The 18,589-nt window shown below is 42.4% G+C and overlaps 1 protein-coding gene across 7 annotated transcripts in view; it reads left to right on the forward strand.

Moving 5' to 3' along the window:
- Positions 1 to 18,589, forward strand: part of TBC1D31 (TBC1 domain family member 31) — a 63,310-nt gene continuing 44,721 nt past the window's right edge. For 2 of the 7 annotated variants that reach the window (XM_025265449.3, XM_025265450.3), the window contains exons 1-3: positions 2 to 267; positions 5,504 to 5,650; positions 13,129 to 13,307. In XM_025265449.3, coding sequence (XP_025121234.2) covers positions 5,626 to 5,650; positions 13,129 to 13,307 — 204 coding nt within the window. In that variant the 5' untranslated portion in view covers positions 2 to 267; positions 5,504 to 5,625. Of the gene's footprint in view, positions 268 to 3,153; positions 3,251 to 5,503; positions 5,651 to 9,141; positions 9,216 to 9,389; positions 9,506 to 13,128; positions 13,308 to 18,589 lie in introns of those variants that run through there. The other 5 variants (XM_006045603.4, XM_044928793.2, XM_006045604.4 and 2 more) reach the window with 5 other exon arrangements.

The raw sequence follows: 18,589 nt of genomic DNA on the forward strand, positions 1-18,589 counted from the left end.
TTTGGGAGGGAAGGCCCGATTAGTTGTAAATAGAAATATCGGCCTCCTGCGCGTGGTTGGTACGATCCACGCGGGGGATCCCTGCTACCTCGGCCGGCGCTTGAAGTTTCCCGGGCCGGGAGCGCGGCGCCTGTTGGGAAGGCGTCGGGACCGTTGTCCGGCCCGGCGGCGGCCGCGCGGGAGCTGCGACATGCAGAGCACAGACCTGGGCAGCAAGGAGAGCGGCAAGATATGGCACCGCAAGCCATCCCCGGCCACTCGGGACGGGTACAGGCCGCGGCGGGAGGAGGCGCGCGCTGGAGGGGGATGGAGGCTGGCGAGGGGCGGGTCCGCGGTTTCGGGGAGGCGTTTGCGGGCCTGTTGGGGACGGCCTTGGGAGGGGGTGCGGGGAACCGGACGGAGGTTCTGGTTCTTACCCTGCTCGTGATCCCCGGGTTGGGTGACCTCTGATAAACGCAGGTAGCTTGAGTTTGATGATCCTTAGAGACCCCCCTTTCCCTGTTTTGGGGACAGGCGTCTCAATTAGGATCAGCGCGGAGGGCCTGATTTATGCTGGGGAATTTGCGCTTCTGATGGGAGCCAGGACTGCCTGCTTTAATTAGCCCGGAATCCCTGTGGTATTCCTGGCACGCGGTAGATGCTCAGTAACTTATTTGTTAATTATAACATCTGGGAAAGAACTCAGGAGGAGGAACGGATGCCGGAGAAGAATGCACTTCTCCCTCTTCCAAATGCCATCCTTGAATCTTTTATCCATTCTTGAATCATTGTTAGTCGGGCATGCAAGCATTCTGCTGCTGCTGCTGCTGCTGCTAAGTCGCTTCAGTCGTGTCCGATTCTGTGCGACCCCAGAGACGGCAGCCCACCAGGCTCCCCTGTCCCTGGGATTCTCCAGGCAAGAACACTGGAGTGGATTGCCATTGCCTTCTCCAATGCATGAAAGTGAAAAGTCAAAGTGAAGTCGCTCAGTCGTGTCCGACTCTTAGCAACCCCATGGACTCCAGCCTACCAGGCTCCTCCCTCCATGGGATTTTCCAGGCAAGACTACTGGAGTGGGGTGCCATTGCCTTCTCCGTGCAGGCATTCAAGTCATCAACTATTTGATGAGCACCTACTTCCGTGCCAAGCTTCTAAGCGCTGGGGGACAGTTGTAGAACGGAACAAACTTCTGGTTCTATCGGAGTTTATGCATTAATGTGTATCCAGCGTAGGTCAGCCTTCTAGTAAGGTCAGCGTTGCTGCTGCTTTTTTTAAAAATAGACTTTGTTTCTTTAGGACAGGTTTAGGTTCGCAGCAAAATTGAGAGGAAGGTACAGAGATTTCCCATGCATCTCCTGCCTCCACACACACCTAGCCACACTTTACTAGTGTCCCCCACCAGAGCAGTACACTTGTTGCAGTTGCTCAGCCTGTGTTGACACATGGTTACCAACCGAATTCCACTGTTTACATTAAGATTCAGTCTTTGTGTTCTACATTCTGTAGGTTTGGACAAATGTATAATGACCCATCCACCATTATGGTCTCATGCAAAATATTTTCACTGCTCTAAGAATCCTCTTGCTCTGCCCAGTCATCCCTTCCTCCCCAGCTCTTCCTTTCATGCTTTTCCCCAGTCTCGGTCCTGTTTGATGCTCTTGTGTGACTTTAATGGGAGCCTTTGTCCCAAAGTGGTGCCATATTGGTGCCGTGTTAATCTTACTGCTTTTAATCCCTTAGGATTCCATTGACTTTACTGCCTCACTTGTGTTCATATTTCATGTGTTTCTCGTTCTAGTAATTTTTCTGTTGATTCTTTGGTTGCTTCTCAAAAAATCAGTAGAGTTTGAGTGCCAACTGCAAAAGCACAGTGCTGCACATGATACCATTAGCTTATTTGGTTTCTGGTTGTTCTCAGTCCTCCAGGAATGTTGCCGTCCCATCATCTCCATTGAATTAATATTTTTGTCTGGAACAGAAATTCTTCCATATAGATTTTTCACTCCCAAATTTGGAGTTTATGTAAATATCACCTCTACTTCTTTAAAAAATTTTTTTTGTTTTTTTTTTTGGCTGTGCTGGGTACTAGTTGTGGCATGTGGAATCATAGTTCACCCGCCAGGGGTTGAACCCACGTCGCCTGCATTTAGAAGGTGGATTGTCAGCCACTGGACCACCAGGGAAGTCCCAACACCGCCTCTACTTCTGAGATTCTCTAAATGTTCTAAAAATTATGCCTACCCACAATAATTCTTTTCCTTACCGTTAATATCTAGATACACATACAAGATTCAGAAAATGACTCACATTTGTGTGAAAATGTCCTTATCTGTTTCTTTCACTAAAACATAGTTTCTTTTTGTTCATAACACCGATTGTTATGATGTTGAGAAGGGCAGAGGGGTGGGGAGCGCTGACTGTGGAGTCAGAGGGACTGCAATTGAAGTAAATGTCTGCCCACCAGCTCTGTGACCTTCGGCAAGTTAATCTTGGGCAGTAAGTGAAGATAATGGTACTTAACAGCAAGATTGTCTTAGGGAATTAGTGTCTCATGTATCTGGATATTCAGTAAGTATTTGATGTTTTTATTATGTTTAAGGACTGAGGAGCACCATCAGGCAAATTACGAGCCGTTGAAAAACAGTTCTAAAATAAATACTTGTATGTGTGATTTATATGAAAAGTCAGAAGGACAGAATTTTGCTATTAAATGTGATTATGTCATGATGGTACGGTTATAATAAAATTATTAGTGTCTTTCTGTATTTTCCATATTTTGAACAATGATCATGTAATTTCATAATCCATACACACATCGTAAACATTATAGAAAAAAGACTGGAGGGAAAAGTCCTTTGCTTGGTCGAAGTTTAATTGCCAGGGAACATATTGATGTTGTTACTTATTGTCTCAATACATTCTCCCCACTCCCCTTTGGGAATGTCAGAGAAAAACCAGAGCTGGACAGGAGTTAAAGTGGTGAAAAGAGACATTATTCAAGACTATTAGTGCAAGAGAGGAAGCAAGACCTCAGTGTAGAACTGGAGTTGATATGTTCTGGGCTCGGTTCAGAATACAGCCTGAGCAAGAGGGGAGTTATAGGCAGAGACCAAGGTAGGGGTCAGAGGATGGAAATTACCAAGAGAAAACATCTGGGGTAAATCTACCTCACAGGATTCTTGCTGAAGATGGGCCAGAGTGATCAGACAGCAGTTGGGAGATGGTGGAGAATGAGGAACCTCATCAGGTGTCAAGGATGATGGTATTAAAGGTAGGGGGTTCTGATTAAACTGACTGAGCATGCTTGCTAAAATTAGATTTTTCAAGGGAATGTACAGATGAGCCTAGGAGAAGGTTCTGAAGCCTGACTAAAGTTTGGTCAAGCCAAGAATCTTTGTCAGGAACTAGATAGAAATAATTTTACTGTTTCATCCAATGAGTCTCAAAAGCCTTAATTTTTTTTTTTCAAAAGCCTTATTTTTAAATAAAGAAAATGTTTGATATACTTAATTTGGTGGTTTTAAAATGAAGTGATAATGAGGCAATTGTTTCTAATATTAAAATTCAAATTCATTAAAAGTCAATTAAGAAATTTCATGATTTGAAAACTTGTTGCAGGAGAGAGTGGGCTTCCCAGGTGGCACTACTGGTAAAGAACCTACCTGCCAATGCAGGAGACATAAGAGACACGAGTTCAATCCCTGGGTTGGGAAGATCCCCTGGAGGAGGGCACAGCAACACACTTCAGTATTCTTGTCTGGAGAATGCCATGGACAGAGGAGCCTGGCGGGCTGCAGTCCATGGGGTCTCGAAAAGTCAGACATGACTGAAGCGACTTAACATGCATGCATGCAGGAGAGAGCGGAGAAGACAATGGCACCCCACTCCAGTACTCTTGCCTGGAAAATCCCATGGACGGAGGAGCCTGGTAGGCTGTAGTCCATGGGGTCGTTAAGAGTTGGACACGACTGAGCGACTTCCCTTTCACTTTTCACTTTCATGCATTGGAGAAGAAAATGGCAACCCACTCCAGTGTTCTTGCCTGGAGAATCCCAGGGACGGGGGAGCCTGGTGGGCTGCCGTCTCTGGGGTCGCACAGAGTCGGACACGACTGAAGCGACTTAGCAGCAGCAGCAGCAGCAGGAGAGAGTGGGGTTACTCTGGTCTTCATGACCCAGATATACACCCATGCATTATTTTAAGGAGTTAATTAGTTCTGCAGATTTATAAGTTTTCTTTTCAGAAGATGTATGGTACTTGATCTTCCTCTCAAAAAATAATACCTTTAGACAGATATAATCATATTTTTAGATTGAAGCTAAAGCTCCAATACTTTGGCCACCTGATGCGAAGAGCCGACTCATTGGAAAAGACCCTGATGCTAGGAAAGATTGAGGGCAGGAGGAGAAGGGGGCGACAGAGGATGAGACAGTTGGATGGCATCACTGACTGAATGAACATGAGTTTGAGCAAATTCCCGGAGGTAATGAAGGACAGGGAAGCCTGGAGTGCTACAGTTCATAGGGTCGCAAAAAGTCAGACATGACTGATCGACTGAACAACAACAACAGATATACTTGAAAATAAAATTCAGGTACACTTGGAACACCCTGAGTCACAAAGTCTCATCAGGGTATCTTAAAATTAGGATATTGAATTGAAATTTTTCTTACATATGGTAGTTTGTGATTTATATAAAACTACTGTTTGTTAATTACTTCATTGTTTATGTCTGTTGCTTGGTGTAACTATCCAACTACTTGGTCAAAAATACATTTTCTTATCACATCCTGTTGTCTGTCACTTAAATCTGCTCATGTGTGTGTTTATCTTTTTAAATAATTTTTTTAAGTAATTTATTCATTGGCTGTGCTGGGTGTTCGTTGCCGCACGGGCTCTCCTCTGGTTGTGGCGAGCAGGGGCTGCTCTCCAGATGTGGTGTGCAGGTTGCTGCTGTCGCAGAGCACGGGCTCGAGGGTGCACAGCCTTCAGTGGTTGCAGCGGAAAGGCTCAGTGGTTGCAGTTCCTGGGCTCTGGAGCACAGGCTCCATAGCTCTGGTGCACAAGCTTAGTTGTTCTTCAGCATGTTGTTCTATGGAATCGTTCAGGACCAGGGATGGGACCAGTGTTCCCTGCATTGGCAGATGGATTCTTTACCCTGAGCCACCAGAGAAACTATTTTTTTTAGTGTCTGTCTCTACTACTATGCTGAAAGCTTCGTAAGGGCAGGGCCTCTATCAACTACCCTTATCTCCTGGCTTATGCAGTGTCCAATGCTTTGTGAGTTTTTAGGTGTTTGATGAATAAACGAACAGTAGCAACTCTGATAATAACATCCTATACAGTTTTCAGAAGTCACTGTGTGGTTGCTTCTAGGACAGGAGGAGGAGAAGTAGAAGAGGGAAGAAGGGGCAGGCAAAAAACTTCAAAATTAGTGAGGTGTACACAATGCATGGGCTTCATAATAACAAGTAATGCTTGACATAGAGTTTAATGGTTTTTTGTTTTGTTTGTTTTTTGGCAGAATTATAGTGAACATCATTCACAACACTTCGGATTACCTTCCCAAAGTTTTAAGATTCTTGAATGTGGCTTTTGATAGCTCAGGTGATTGTTTAATTGCTGGGGACCATCACGGAAATATCTATGTTTTTGACTTGTGTGGAAACAGGTGAGCAATTACTTTGGATATTTACCAAGTGGTTACTTTCTTGACTATTTTAGTACCTACCATTGATTATTCATTTAGAAAGATTTATTAAGTACTTACTATATTTCAGACACTTTGTAAAATTCTGCTGTTAGTGCTGGTGGAATAAAGTGAGAAAGAATAGAAAGACAAAATGGTTGGGTTTGGGGTTTTTTTTTAAAGAGAATTAAAGTTCTCGTTTTAACAGCATCTCTAATAGCTTGTTTTTTCTTAAATTTCAACCTTCATTATCTCTAGTTTATCAGTTAATGTCTGGTACCTGTTTAGAAAAAGCACAGTGGCCTTTATATAATGCATTATTGTCAGAGTGAACTAGATCTAGGAATCTTTACAGATTTGATCATCACTTTCCTCCTCTTCTTTTCCTTTACCAATTTAGTGAGAATGCATTAGGTGAGAATTGATGGAGGTAGTCATCGTTGTAGTGGGGGTCGGTGGAATGGGAAAACTGTGCTGGCCCAGCCAGAGAGTCAGAAAGTGTCTGTGTGGGGATGGGGGCAGTCATGGGAAAGATGGGGACTTTGGTCGAATGAGTGTATTGAGGCTAATGGGGGCCAGGTTCCTGACTATTGGAAAGAGGAGTTGCAAATACAGAGAAGGAGAAAACTAGAGTAAACCTTGTGGACCCGGATTGGATTTGGTTTTGTCTGTATGAATCCTTGGCTTTGAATATATGTAGACAGACAGAGAAATAAATAGAGGTGTGTGTATGAGAAAGTGAATGAATGATATGGACATAAATTTCCTAGCTTTGTTCACTCATAGGGCCTGGAAGCAATAACACCCCAGTAGTAATGAATATACCCAGTGCCCAGCTCTTTTCTAAATATCAGTCTGCTTCAAGGAGTTCGGGATCCTTGGAGAAACAGCCAGTTTTAGGATGGAGGCAGGGAAGATACAAGATAAGCCTGCAGTGCTTTGTAGCCAGAAAGAAGGACTCGGTCAGAGAAGGATGGGGATGTGTCCAAAGGACAGAAGTGTCACCTTGAAGGTGCTCTCTCTGGGCGGATTGGAGACAGTGAGTTTCAAAATAAATGATAGTGCTGGTTCGTAACCCACTGAATAAAATGGAAATCTGGGAATTCATGCTGTAGTCAACAGTTTAATGAGAATAGATGTTTGCAGTCACAGAGTACCTCCCCCCAAAATACTTACTAAAGAGGAAAAAAAGCAGTAATCTTACAGGAAGAAGCCTGGCAAACGCCACCTTATCAAAGGATTAAAGTTAAAATAACCAGTAGTGGGGCAAATCAGAGTTCGAGTGCCACCTGATAGGGTGCAGTGGTGAGAGCATAGTGTCACTTCTGTCATATTCCTGCCAAAGACAGGTGACCTGAGTCTAATCAGTAGAGCCAGCTGGCAAAGCTAAATTAAGGGCGTTGGATAGCAAGACTGGCTTGTCACCTTCACAGGGGTCAAGGATATGAAAGATGCGGAAAGCCTGAAGACTTGCAGACGGAGGGAGCCTAGACACGTGACAAGTCAAGGCTTGGGTCTGGCCCGATCCCTTTGCTGTAAAGGACGTTTTTAGGACAGTGGACAAAACTGAGGTCTGGGGATTAGACAGTAGTAATATATAATGTAATTTTCGAATTTTGATGATTTTACTGTGATTATATAGGAAAATTTCCTCATTCATAGGAAATGTGATTTTGGTAACCTCAAATAGTTCAGGGAAAGAAGAGCTCATAAATGATTTATCTGTCTGTGATTTACTGGGTAGAAATGTGTTAATCATTGTTTCCACTCCTTACCTAATGGTCATAATTCTCCCACCCATTACTCTTGTGTAACCTGTGCAGCCAGTTCCCAATGGTAAATCAATATACCTGTCTCTTTGCTCCCATTAAACAAAATAAAATAAAAGTCCCAAACTAAGCAAAATAAAAATAATTGTTGATTGACTCCATTATAAAGCAATGAACTTCAACATCAGTGATGCCAGTACTTCATTTGCTTATATCTGTTGTCATTTACTCTTTCTGTTCTTCTCTGAGTTTTCCAAACCTTAACCAATTTCTGTGGTTCCTTGTGTTCAGACTCTACTCTTATTCTGACTGCCTAGCCTCCTAATTCATGGGAAAATAGACACCCTCAAGCTTCCTTACCTTCTTCCCACCACAACCTCAAATATATCTGTAAGTCCAACTGTTTGCAAAACTAGTTTGTAAAACTAGATGATCCTCATTTGTAACACTGCTAATCTCTATCTTCTATGGCTGCCCATGGGACTTCGCACCCTGAATGTTCCTCTCTTTTATTCTGTCCACTGTTCCTTTTCTCTCTGTAAATATTCACATCCGAGTAGAGGTACGTGTGGCGTAGCTGTGACCTGAGATCAGGCCTGTCTAATCCTGAAGGCCACTACAGTGGGCTCACTCGTAATCTTCCTAGTCACTTAATCCAATGGTCTCGTTTCAGTTCTCATCTCACTAAATACTCTTGTCTTCCATCCTTTATCAAATTTTTCTTTTGCTTCAAGGTACAAGTCTTTCCTGACTTTTCCGCCTCTGAGGTCGGTTTTCCCCTTGCTTTGCTGACTTTTTCCACTGTCTTTGCCCTTATTGTCCTGCTACTGGGGCATCTGTCCCCAGCATGCTTCTTTCCGTATTCTCTGTATTCTTTTTAATCAGCTCATTACCACCAAGCCCCAGGCTTCAGCTGCCATGGAACATTGTTAACTCAGACCTGCTTCTCCCGCCCACTGGGGAGCTTCTAGATAGCACTGTCTAATGTGGTAGCCACTGACTGCCCTCAGCCCTTGAGAGGTGGCTTGGCCAAGTTGAGATGCATTGATGGTATAAAATACACTGGATTTTGAAGACTCACTGTGAGAAAAAAGAATGTACAATATCTCTGATAATTTTTTATTAAATGTTGAAATAATATTTTATATACACAATGAATTAAGTTTAATATGTTAAGATTAATTTTATATGTTTTTAACTTTTAATGTGGCTTCTAGAAAATTTTTAGTAACACACATGGCCTGTATTCTATTTCTTTGGGACAGCACAGCTCTAAATGCTTTTTAAAGGCCTTAATCAGTTCAATTCAGTTCAGTCGCTCAGTCGTGCCGACTCTTTGCGACCCAGTGGACTGCAGCACGCCAGGCCTCCCTGTCTTTAATGCTACGTGTTTAAAACCAGAATTACTATTTCCTACCGCCACACTTGGTCCTCTTTTGCCGAAGTTTGAAAACTTCATTTTTTTGGTTAATGAAACTCTAGGTGCCAAGTACTCTGCTAAGCACTTAAACATACATTATTTCACTTAATCATCATGTATTTGTTTAACCATCACGACAACCTTATGAGACATCTTTTATCTCCACTTCACATGTGAGGGATTCCTGATTCCTCCCTCTTCACCCCCAGTTTGATGCATCACCAGACCTTTCTCCCCTTGACTTCTGATACCTCTTCTATTCTTCCTTTCCATTTTACACCCAGAATCCTCTTCCTAAAAGACATGCCTGGCCGTGATTCTGGTCTGCTCAAAAGTTCTCGATGGCTTCCCATCCCATGTAAGTAAGATCCAGACTCCTTTCCATGGCAGGTAGCACTCTTCGTCATCTGCTTTTGTTCTGCCAAAATGGGAGTTCATTTTCCTGGGTTTCTTCTTCTCTAAGGACTCCGCTGACATGAAGCTTTATGATGTTGGAAGAAATTCTGATACTAACACAGTAATCTCTTACTAGGTTTAATCTTGTTCAGCGAACAGCGCAAGCTTGCACAGCTCTGGCCTTTAATCTTCATAGGAAGTCTGAATTCCTTGTGGCATTAGCTGATTATTCTATTAAATGTTTCGATACAGGTAAGAAGTCCTATTTATTTTTTGAAGCAGAGTGACATGTAGGTGGCAATACTGCAGGGAGTTGGCCAGTCTGTACAGTCTGAGGGGAGGGAGCAGACCCCACAAGACAGCTCTCACTTCAGACACTGGCCACAAGTTTGGGGGTCCCAAGGCCATCCTCACATCAGATCAACAGGCTGTAAATTCAGGGTTCCCCACAGCTACCCCCAGGTTTGAGAATTCAGTAGAATGACTCACAGAATTCACTATGCTTATGATTGTAGTTTTTAAAAAAGAACTTATAGCAAAAGGATACAAATTAAAACCAGCCAAAGGAAGAGACACATAGGGTGGATTCTGGGAGGCTCCCAAAAAAGATGCTTCCATCATCCCCAGGGACACATTACCCTCCCAGCATCCACATGTGGCCATCTGCGCCGAGTACTGCCACACCAGGAAATTGACCCAAGCTCTTGAGTTTTTATTGGGACTCCATTACATCAGCGTTTGGTTGCCAACTTGGTTGAACTCCATTTCCAGCCTCCTTCTCTCTGGAGGTTGGGCTAATAGTATGAGACCCAAAGCCTTGGCTTTCTATCACTCACATGGTTGGTCGTTATGGTGTGGCCAGTCCCCACTCTGAGGTTCTCTCCACAGCACAAACCATCTGTTTTGTCCAGGGACCTACCACAGATAACAGAGACACTCCCACCACTGGGGAAATTCCAAGGGTGTAGAGGTTGCTGGACAAAGGCCATGCATACCTCTCTTTGAAGGCCAAATTCCTTACTGCACATGTACAAGAATACTTTTTAAATTTTACATGTGTATTGATATTTTTTGCTACATTACATTTTTTAATAGAGAACTAAAGAGTTCTAGAAACTAAACTTATTAAGAAAAAAAATCTCAACTGCGTTGTTTTTTCCTGTTATTAATGTATCAGATAAACATTTAGAAAGATTGTAAACAATAAGAATAGTAATAATAGTGTTGGCTAATATAATGTTTACTCCTTGCCAGTTACTGTTCTATGATTTTATACATATTATTAATTTTAATCATCATAGTAACCCACAGAGATGGTTACTGTTGTTATGCCCAGTTTTCAGATGAGGAAACTGAGGCACAGAACTAGATTAACCAGGTTTCCACAGCTTGGTAAGCAGCAGAGCCAGGATTTCTAATCTGGGAGTCTTGCTGCAGGCCCCTGCTCCCAGTCACTGCCACCCTCTCACAGCACCTGCAGGAAGGAAGGGCAGTCGTGCCCAGAGACAGTCAGTGCTTTTATATTGGGGGCCCACCTGTCTAATCTGTTTTCTTTGCATATACCTTTTTTATATTTTAACATATATGATCATCCTATCTATATCATTTGGTAGAATCACTTCCTTCCCTTGTGAAAAATTTATGTGTTTAAGATCAATACTCAATAATTCTACTCTAGAAATGTTTGCAATACAAGTTACTACTATTGTTTGGCCTCACCCAGCTGAGGCCTCACCTTAGCCTCACCTAAGGCTTGTGGGCTCTTAGTTTCCCAACCAAGAAATTGAACCGGTGCCCCCTGAAGTGGAAGCACGGAGTCCTAGCTGCTGGGCCACCAGGGAATTCCTTATACCATGACTGTTAATGTTTAACCTATTACCTTTTGGTGGATTTGAAACTGTTTTCAGTTTTGGGTGTTACAAACACTGCTGATACAGAAGTTCTGATACACTAAGTCTTTAACCTCATCTGTGACTGCTTTCCTTGGATTCCATCAGTCCCTTCTCCTCTCATCTTAGTTGTATCTTTTATAGCCTCTCCTGTCTTATGGAAACCCTCGTAACGATGCCCGTTCCTTAGGTGGTGTCTCCACCTCCCCAACCACCTCCCTCTCTCCACTGCCAGATCCTGCATCCTCACCGCTCCATGCATCCCCAACCACCTCCCTCTCCTCACTGCCGGATCCTGCTTCTTCACCGCTCCATGCATCCCCAACCACCTCCTTCTCCTCACTGCCGGATCCTGCTTCCTCACCGCTCCATGCGTGGGTTCTGACCCTTGCCTCTTCCCCTGCAACCCCCACTCCAGGCCTCTGAGACTTCCATCTCCAGGGTCATTAGTAACCTCTGATCATATAAATCCTCTTCATACTTTTCGTTTTGTTTCTCCATAGCTTCTAACCCTTTAGCTCCCTTCAGGAGTCTTGGTTTTCTACTGTTAACCTCTCTTGGGTCTACTTTTCTGACTCTTTTTCTGGGTTCTTTTGTGATTCCTAGACTTTTGGATGGGTCTTCCCTGATGGCTCAGATGGTAAGGAATCTGCCTGGAAGGCAGAAGACCCACGTTCAATCCCTGGGTTGAGAAATTCCCCCGGAGAAGGAAATGGCAACCCACTCCAGTTGGGTATTTGACCCAATTAAAAAGAAAAAGTAGAGGAACCCACATAGGTTGTCAACTTTTAATTTTGCTAATTGACATTGGAAAAAACAATATAACTTCATGAAATGGAGTGTTTTTTTTAACAAACTTAGAAGCATATAATAGATTTAAAGGTTGTATTTTAAATTTAGTTTTGTGGAAAACTCAACATGTTATGCGTATTTTTCTCTTCTCACTGAAGGCCAGTGAAAAATTGCCCATTAAGTGACGCCAGACTTCAGACTGGTGTTTGGAAGCCAGTCCTCCCTTCCCAAGAGTTTATCTGTTCCTCTGTCTTCAGTTTGACCTACTTTGTATCTTAATGTTTCCCAGATTTACATCTGGTTTTCTGGCTCTTCTCCCCAGGTGCATCTTTCTGGAGGAACAAACCAAATCTGACCATAAAACTGTAACATGCCTGTCATAGGAAACTTGGAAACACAGAAAAATGTAAAGAGAAAATAAAAATCACTACAATTTTACTACCCACTGATAATTATCATGGAGAGTTTTTGATGTTCTCTTGAACGTGACATGACAGAAGACTGGGCTTTCTCTTGAAATAGTCGTGTGTGTCTTTTTTCTCTGCTTATGTGTCACACATGCAGACACACACACACAGAGTCAGTTTTTAGAAATCAAATCTGTTATCTCTTCTCACACTAAGTCTGATCCCCCTCGTGTATTTATGTCACATAGTAGAGTCAGCTCCTGTTTACATAACTAAACTGGAGCCACTGGATCCACTGAATCACTGAGTCCTTTGATTTTTTTCCTTTGTAGCTCTTGAGTTTGTTCCTTTCCCCATTGCCACATGCTTAGTAGAGACCCTCCTCATCTCCTGCCTGGATTATCACAACAACAGATTAACTAGTCATTTTGTAATCTCTTCCTCCTCTCCAGTATATTCATCATGTCTTCGAAGTGCTCTTTCTGAAACAGCCCAGATACGGTATTCTTACATATAAGACTATTTCAAGAGAAAGCCCAGGCTTCTGTCATGTCACGTTCAAGACTGTTCTTAAACCCCCTTTCAGCCTCATCTCCTCCTGCCTCCCTGGTATTCCATGTGACTACCATGTCCCTTGGCACACTTCATCAGCCAGTCACAGGCTTCCGTTCTTTTCAGATGTTGATGGAGCTGAAGGGACCTCATGTGATCCCTGGCTATCAGCTGAATCTGTTCTTGGATGAAATACCAGGTTTGACCTGTATGACTGTTTGCCTTTTTCTCTCAGTCACCAAGGAGCTGGTTAGCTGGATGAGAGGGCATGAATCATCGGTGTTTTCGATCTCTGTGCACGGATCAGGGAGATATGCCATTACCACCTCCTCTGATACAGCACAGCTCTGGGACTTGGATACCTTCCAGAGAAAAAGAAAGCTGAATATTCTCCAGTCTGTGGGAATACAGAAGGTTAGTGGACGGAGCGCGTCTTGGCCTGTGGTGCTTCTCAGGCTAGTTTCTGGATCAGCTGGATATGGATGTTATAAGTAATGTTTCACTTTGCCTCAGTTATGTCAGCAACAAGCAAAACTGTTTTATTATTTATAGTATGTAACTTCAACTTTAGTTAGGTGATAGTTTTTACTTAGCTGATTGATTTTTTTATTTCTTAACCCAATTATGAAAAAGTCTAAATGTATAGAAGATTTGTAAGAATTTCACAGTGAGCACATGTGCATCCACCACCTAGATCCCCGCTGTACCATACCGTACTTTGTTGCTGTTTAGTTGCTAAGCTGTGTCCAACTCTTTGCGACTGTATGGACTGTAGCCCGCCAGGCTCCTCTGTCCATGGGATTCTCCAGGCAAGAATACTGGAGTGGGTTGCCATTTCCTTCTTCAGGGGATCTTCCTGTGTCTGGGGATCTAACCTGTGTCTCCTGCATTGGAAGGTGAATTCTTTACTGGTAAGCCACCTGGGAAGCGTATACCATACTTACATATTAGTAAACTGTATTATGGATCTATCCATCTGTCTGTCCCTTCGTTTATTAACTCACTTTTTTTTTTTTTAAGTAAATTGCAGACATCAGTATACTTGCTCATCAGTGCTTCAGCCTGCATTTAAATTGGGTTTAGTATTTGTTGATGTAAACTTTGTTTTTAATGCATGTCTTAAGCATTCATTTGTTAAATTTTGATAAATGCATATATGTTTGTAATGTGCAAACCTATTGTTACCACCGGAGAAGGCAATGGCACCCCACTCCAGTACTCTTGCCTGGAAAATCCCATGGGCGGAGGAGCCTGGAAGGCTGCAGTCCAGGGGGTTGCTAAGAGTCAACTGAGCGGCTTCACTTTCACTTTTCACTTTCATGCATTGGAGAAGGAAATGGCAACCCACTCCAGTGTTCTTGCCTGGAGAATCCCAGGGATGGGGGAGCCTGGTGGGCTGCTGTCTATGGGGTTGCACAGAGTCAGACACGACTGAAGTGACTTAGCATAGCGCAGCATAGCATTGTTACCACCATCCCAGAAAGTGCCATCATATCCCTTCCCAGATAAGCACTCCTCTGATGTTTTTCTACTGTGGGTTAGTTTTATCTGTTCTAAAATTTCACAGAAGTAGAGCTTTTCAGTAATGGTTTGTGTAAAGCCTTTTTTCATTCAGCATCATGTTTTTGAGATTCATCCTTGCTGTTTTATGTATCAGTAGTTTGTACCTTTCTATTGCTCATCAGTATTCCATCATACACTGCTACTGCTGCTGCTGCTAAGTCGCTTCAGTCGTGTCCGACTCTGTGCGACCCCAGAGACGGCAGCCCACCAGACTCCCCCGTCCCTGGGATTCTCCAGGCGAGAACACTGGAGTGGGTTGCCATTTCCTTCTCCAATGCATGAAAGTGAAAAGTGAAAGTGAAGTTGCCCAGTCGTGTCCGACTTCCAGCGACCCCATGGACTGCAGCCCACCAGGCTCCCCCGTCCATGGGATTTGCCAGGCAAGAGCACTAGAGTGGGTCGCCATTGTGTATCACTTTTTAAAAATCCATTTCTTTTGTTTTTAAGGTTTATGTTTGTTTGCTCTTTGATTAGCTAAATGCTGTTTTCAGGATTGCATCTCCCATTTAGTTATTTTGCTTCAGGTTATATTATACATGCAGTATTGCTTTTAATTTCTTGGTTATTAGCATGAACAACTAGCAGTTCATGTCAACCAAAATCTTATTTTGTAGTCTCCACAAAAATTCCAGGGTTCTTAATTGTTTAAAAAAGATATAAGTTATAGCCAGCTTACTCATCATGTATTTAGGTCAAATGCCTTAGTAGGTTTTTTCTTCAGTTGCTTTAATACTTAAATTATTTTAAAGTCTAAGAAAGAGAACACTGAGAGTTGAAGCCACAATGGAAACAGTCATGAAACAATGACACAAAAACCGTGTTATTTTTCCATGAAACCAGAATAGTATACACTGAATAGCTGCCAGTATTAACCTTGGCTCGGTGGTTCAGACATTTTCGTTTAAAAAAATAGGATTCCAAATCTTAGTGATAAAATAAAATTAAATGTAGTAAATGTAAATACAGTATGCAATACACATGTAAGTATATTGTTCTAAAATAATAGAATATCATAGTCTATCTTTAAGTTACCAGCAAGCTTTTCCTCAAAAGACTAGATAATAAACATCTTCGGCTTTGCTGGCAAAGAGCAAAATTGAGGATATGTGTGTACTTACATAACCACCTGAAATGACATAATTTTAAAACATAAAACTCATTCTCCTGGGCGATACAAGAACTGGAGATGAGTCAGATGGTTGTCACTCCTGGCTTATTCTGTTGAAAACAGGGAGTAATTGTAAACTAAACTTAAAGCAAAACTTTAGTTCTTATCAAGTTTTTATTAAACTTATATTTTTACTGCAGTTTTTTACTTTTAAATTTTTATTGGGGTATATTTGATTTACAATGTTGTGTCACTTTCAGATGTACAGTAAAGTCAGTTAGTTATACATATGTCCACCCTTTAGATTCTTTTTGTTAAAAAAAGTTTATTTATTTATTCATCTGCCTCAGGTCTTAGTTGAGGTACACAGAATCTTCGTTGCGGCACACGGACTCTAGTTTGTGGCATGTTGATCTCAGAGGTTGTGCATGGGCTCAGTAATTGTGCGTGGGCTTAGTTTCCCCGAGGCATGTGGGGTTTTAGTTCCTTGACTGGGGAGTGAACCTTCGTCCCCTGTGTTGCAAGGCAGATTCTTAACCACTGGAACACCACAGAAATCCCTTTTTAGATTCTCTTCCCATATAAGCCATTACTGAGTATTGAATAGAATTCCCTGTGCTATGCAGTAGATTCTTTTTAGGTATCTATTTTACCTACAGTAATGTATAGATGTCAGTCTCAGTCTCTCAGTTTATCCTTCCCCCCTTTTATCCCCTGGTAACCATAACTATAAAGAAAGCTGAGTGCCGAAGAATTGATGCTTTTGAACTGTGGTGTTGGAGAAGACTCTTGAGAGTCCCTTGGACTGCAAGGAGATCCAACCAGAAAGGAGATCAGTCCTAAGTGTTCATTGGAAGGACTGATGCTGAAGCTGAAACTCCAATACTTTGGCCACCTGATCCGAAGAACTGACTCACTGGAAAAGACCCTGATGCTGAGAAAGATTGAAGGCAGGAGAGGGGACAACAGGGGATGAGATGGTTGGATGGCATCACGGATTCAATGAGTTCGAGTAAACTCTGGGAGTTGGTGATGGATAGGGAGGCCTGGCATGCTGCAGTCCATGGGGTCGCAAAGAGTCAGACACGACTGAGGGACTGAACCAAACTGAACTGAACTGAACCATAAGTTTGTTTTCTACATCTGTGACTCTGCTTCTGTTTTATAACTTAAGTTCATTTGTACCATTTTTTTTAGATTCCACATTTAAGTGATCATATTTGTGTTTCTGTGTCTGACTTCACTTAGTATGACAATCTTTAGGTCCATCCATTTGCTGCAGATGGCATTGTTTTGTTCTTTTTTATGGCTGAGTCTGCTTTTATATTTTAAATACAAATTTTGTGATTTTTTTTTTCCCATTGATGACACATGGTAACACATGATGATATGGGTTTCATTTATGATGGCTCTTTCAATCTAAAACTGTCTCCCACCTTTTCTCTTTTATTCCCATAACATTAATTTTTTTTTTTTTTAAGAAACCAGGCCAGTTAGTTGTGTTGAAAAATGCCACACATTCTGGATTTGTCTTACTGTCTCCTCATTGCATTATTTAACTTGTTTTCTCAACTGATATCTTGTACGTTCAGTTCAGTCACTCAGTTGTGTCCGACCCTTTGCGACCCCATGGACTGCAGGACACCAGGCTTCACTGTCCATCACCAGCTCCTCCTGGAGCTTGCTCAGGCTCATGTCCATCAAGTTGGTGATGCCATCCAACCATCTCATCCTCTGTCATCCCCTTCTCCTCCTGCCTTCCGTCTTTCCCAGCATCAGGGTCTTTTCCATTGAGTCAGTTCTTGGCATCAGGTGGCCAAAGTATTGGAGTTTCAGCTTCAGCATCAGTCCTTCCAATGAATATTCAGGACTGATTTCTTTTAGGATTGACTGGTTTGATATCCTTGCAGTCCGAGGGACTCTCGAGAGTCTTCTCCAACACCACGATTCAAAAGCATCAATTCTTTGGTGCTTAGATTTCTTTATGGTCCAACTCTCACATCCATAGATGACTACTGGAAAAACCATAGCTTTGACTAATGAACCTTTGTTGCAAAGTAGCAGCTGATGCTACTGATTTCTTGGAAACTTGAATTTAAGTCTAAGTCTTGAGTAGATTCACATGAATCATTTTTGACAAGCTATTCACCTTGTGTGTAAGATGGAAATAATAGTGCTTACCTCAGGGTTGGTTTCAAGATTGAATATAATAATCTGTGCAAAGCGCTTAGCACGAAGCTTGTGCATAGTAAGTGCTTAGCACAAGTTAGCTGCAGCTGCTGCTGTTTCTATATTGCTGTTATTTTTGTTATCTATTATCCAGCTTTATAGGATTATTTCAGTGCAATTAGGTATCTTCTAAAAAGCTATAAGATAACTGTATTCTTTTTCTTTTGAACTATATTAAATAGATGCATAATCCCTTATTAGCAACTCAAAAACCCAGATGTTTTTTAATAACTCATTTGGTGGCAGAATCTGATTGGAATTCATCTGGCAGCAAAATCTGAACTAAGTTGACCTGAGGCTGAACTATTAATATATTTGAGTATGGGGTGTCGCTCCAAGTCACTGAGCGTTCTACATAATGTTATAGAATATGCATTGTATTGGGCTTCCCTGGTGGCTCAGATGGTAAAGAATCTGCTCGCAATGTGGAAGACCCAGGTTTGATCCCTTTCTCAGATCATAAGTAGTTCTGAATTCTGGAACACTAAAGGTTTCAGATTAGAAACTATCAGTCGATAGTTTGACTTCAAAATGTTTTTAAAGAATTTACCATTCCATCCATTTTCCACTGATTTTTGTACCTAGCAGTAGTGGTAATTGATAGTAATAGATAGCAATACCACAGGGGGCTCAGTGGTAAAGAATCCACCTGCAGTGCAGGAGACGCAAGGAGACTTGGGTTCAATCCCTGGGTCAGGAAGATCCCCTGGAGGAGGAAATGGCAGTCCACTCCAGTATTGTTGCCTGGAAAATCTCTTGGACAGAGGAGCCTGTCTTGGACAGAGGCTACGGTCCA

Source organism: Bubalus bubalis, chromosome 15 (assembly GCF_019923935.1).
Source record: "Bubalus bubalis isolate 160015118507 breed Murrah chromosome 15, NDDB_SH_1, whole genome shotgun sequence".
Classification (NCBI taxonomy): domain Eukaryota; kingdom Metazoa; phylum Chordata; class Mammalia; order Artiodactyla; family Bovidae; genus Bubalus; species Bubalus bubalis.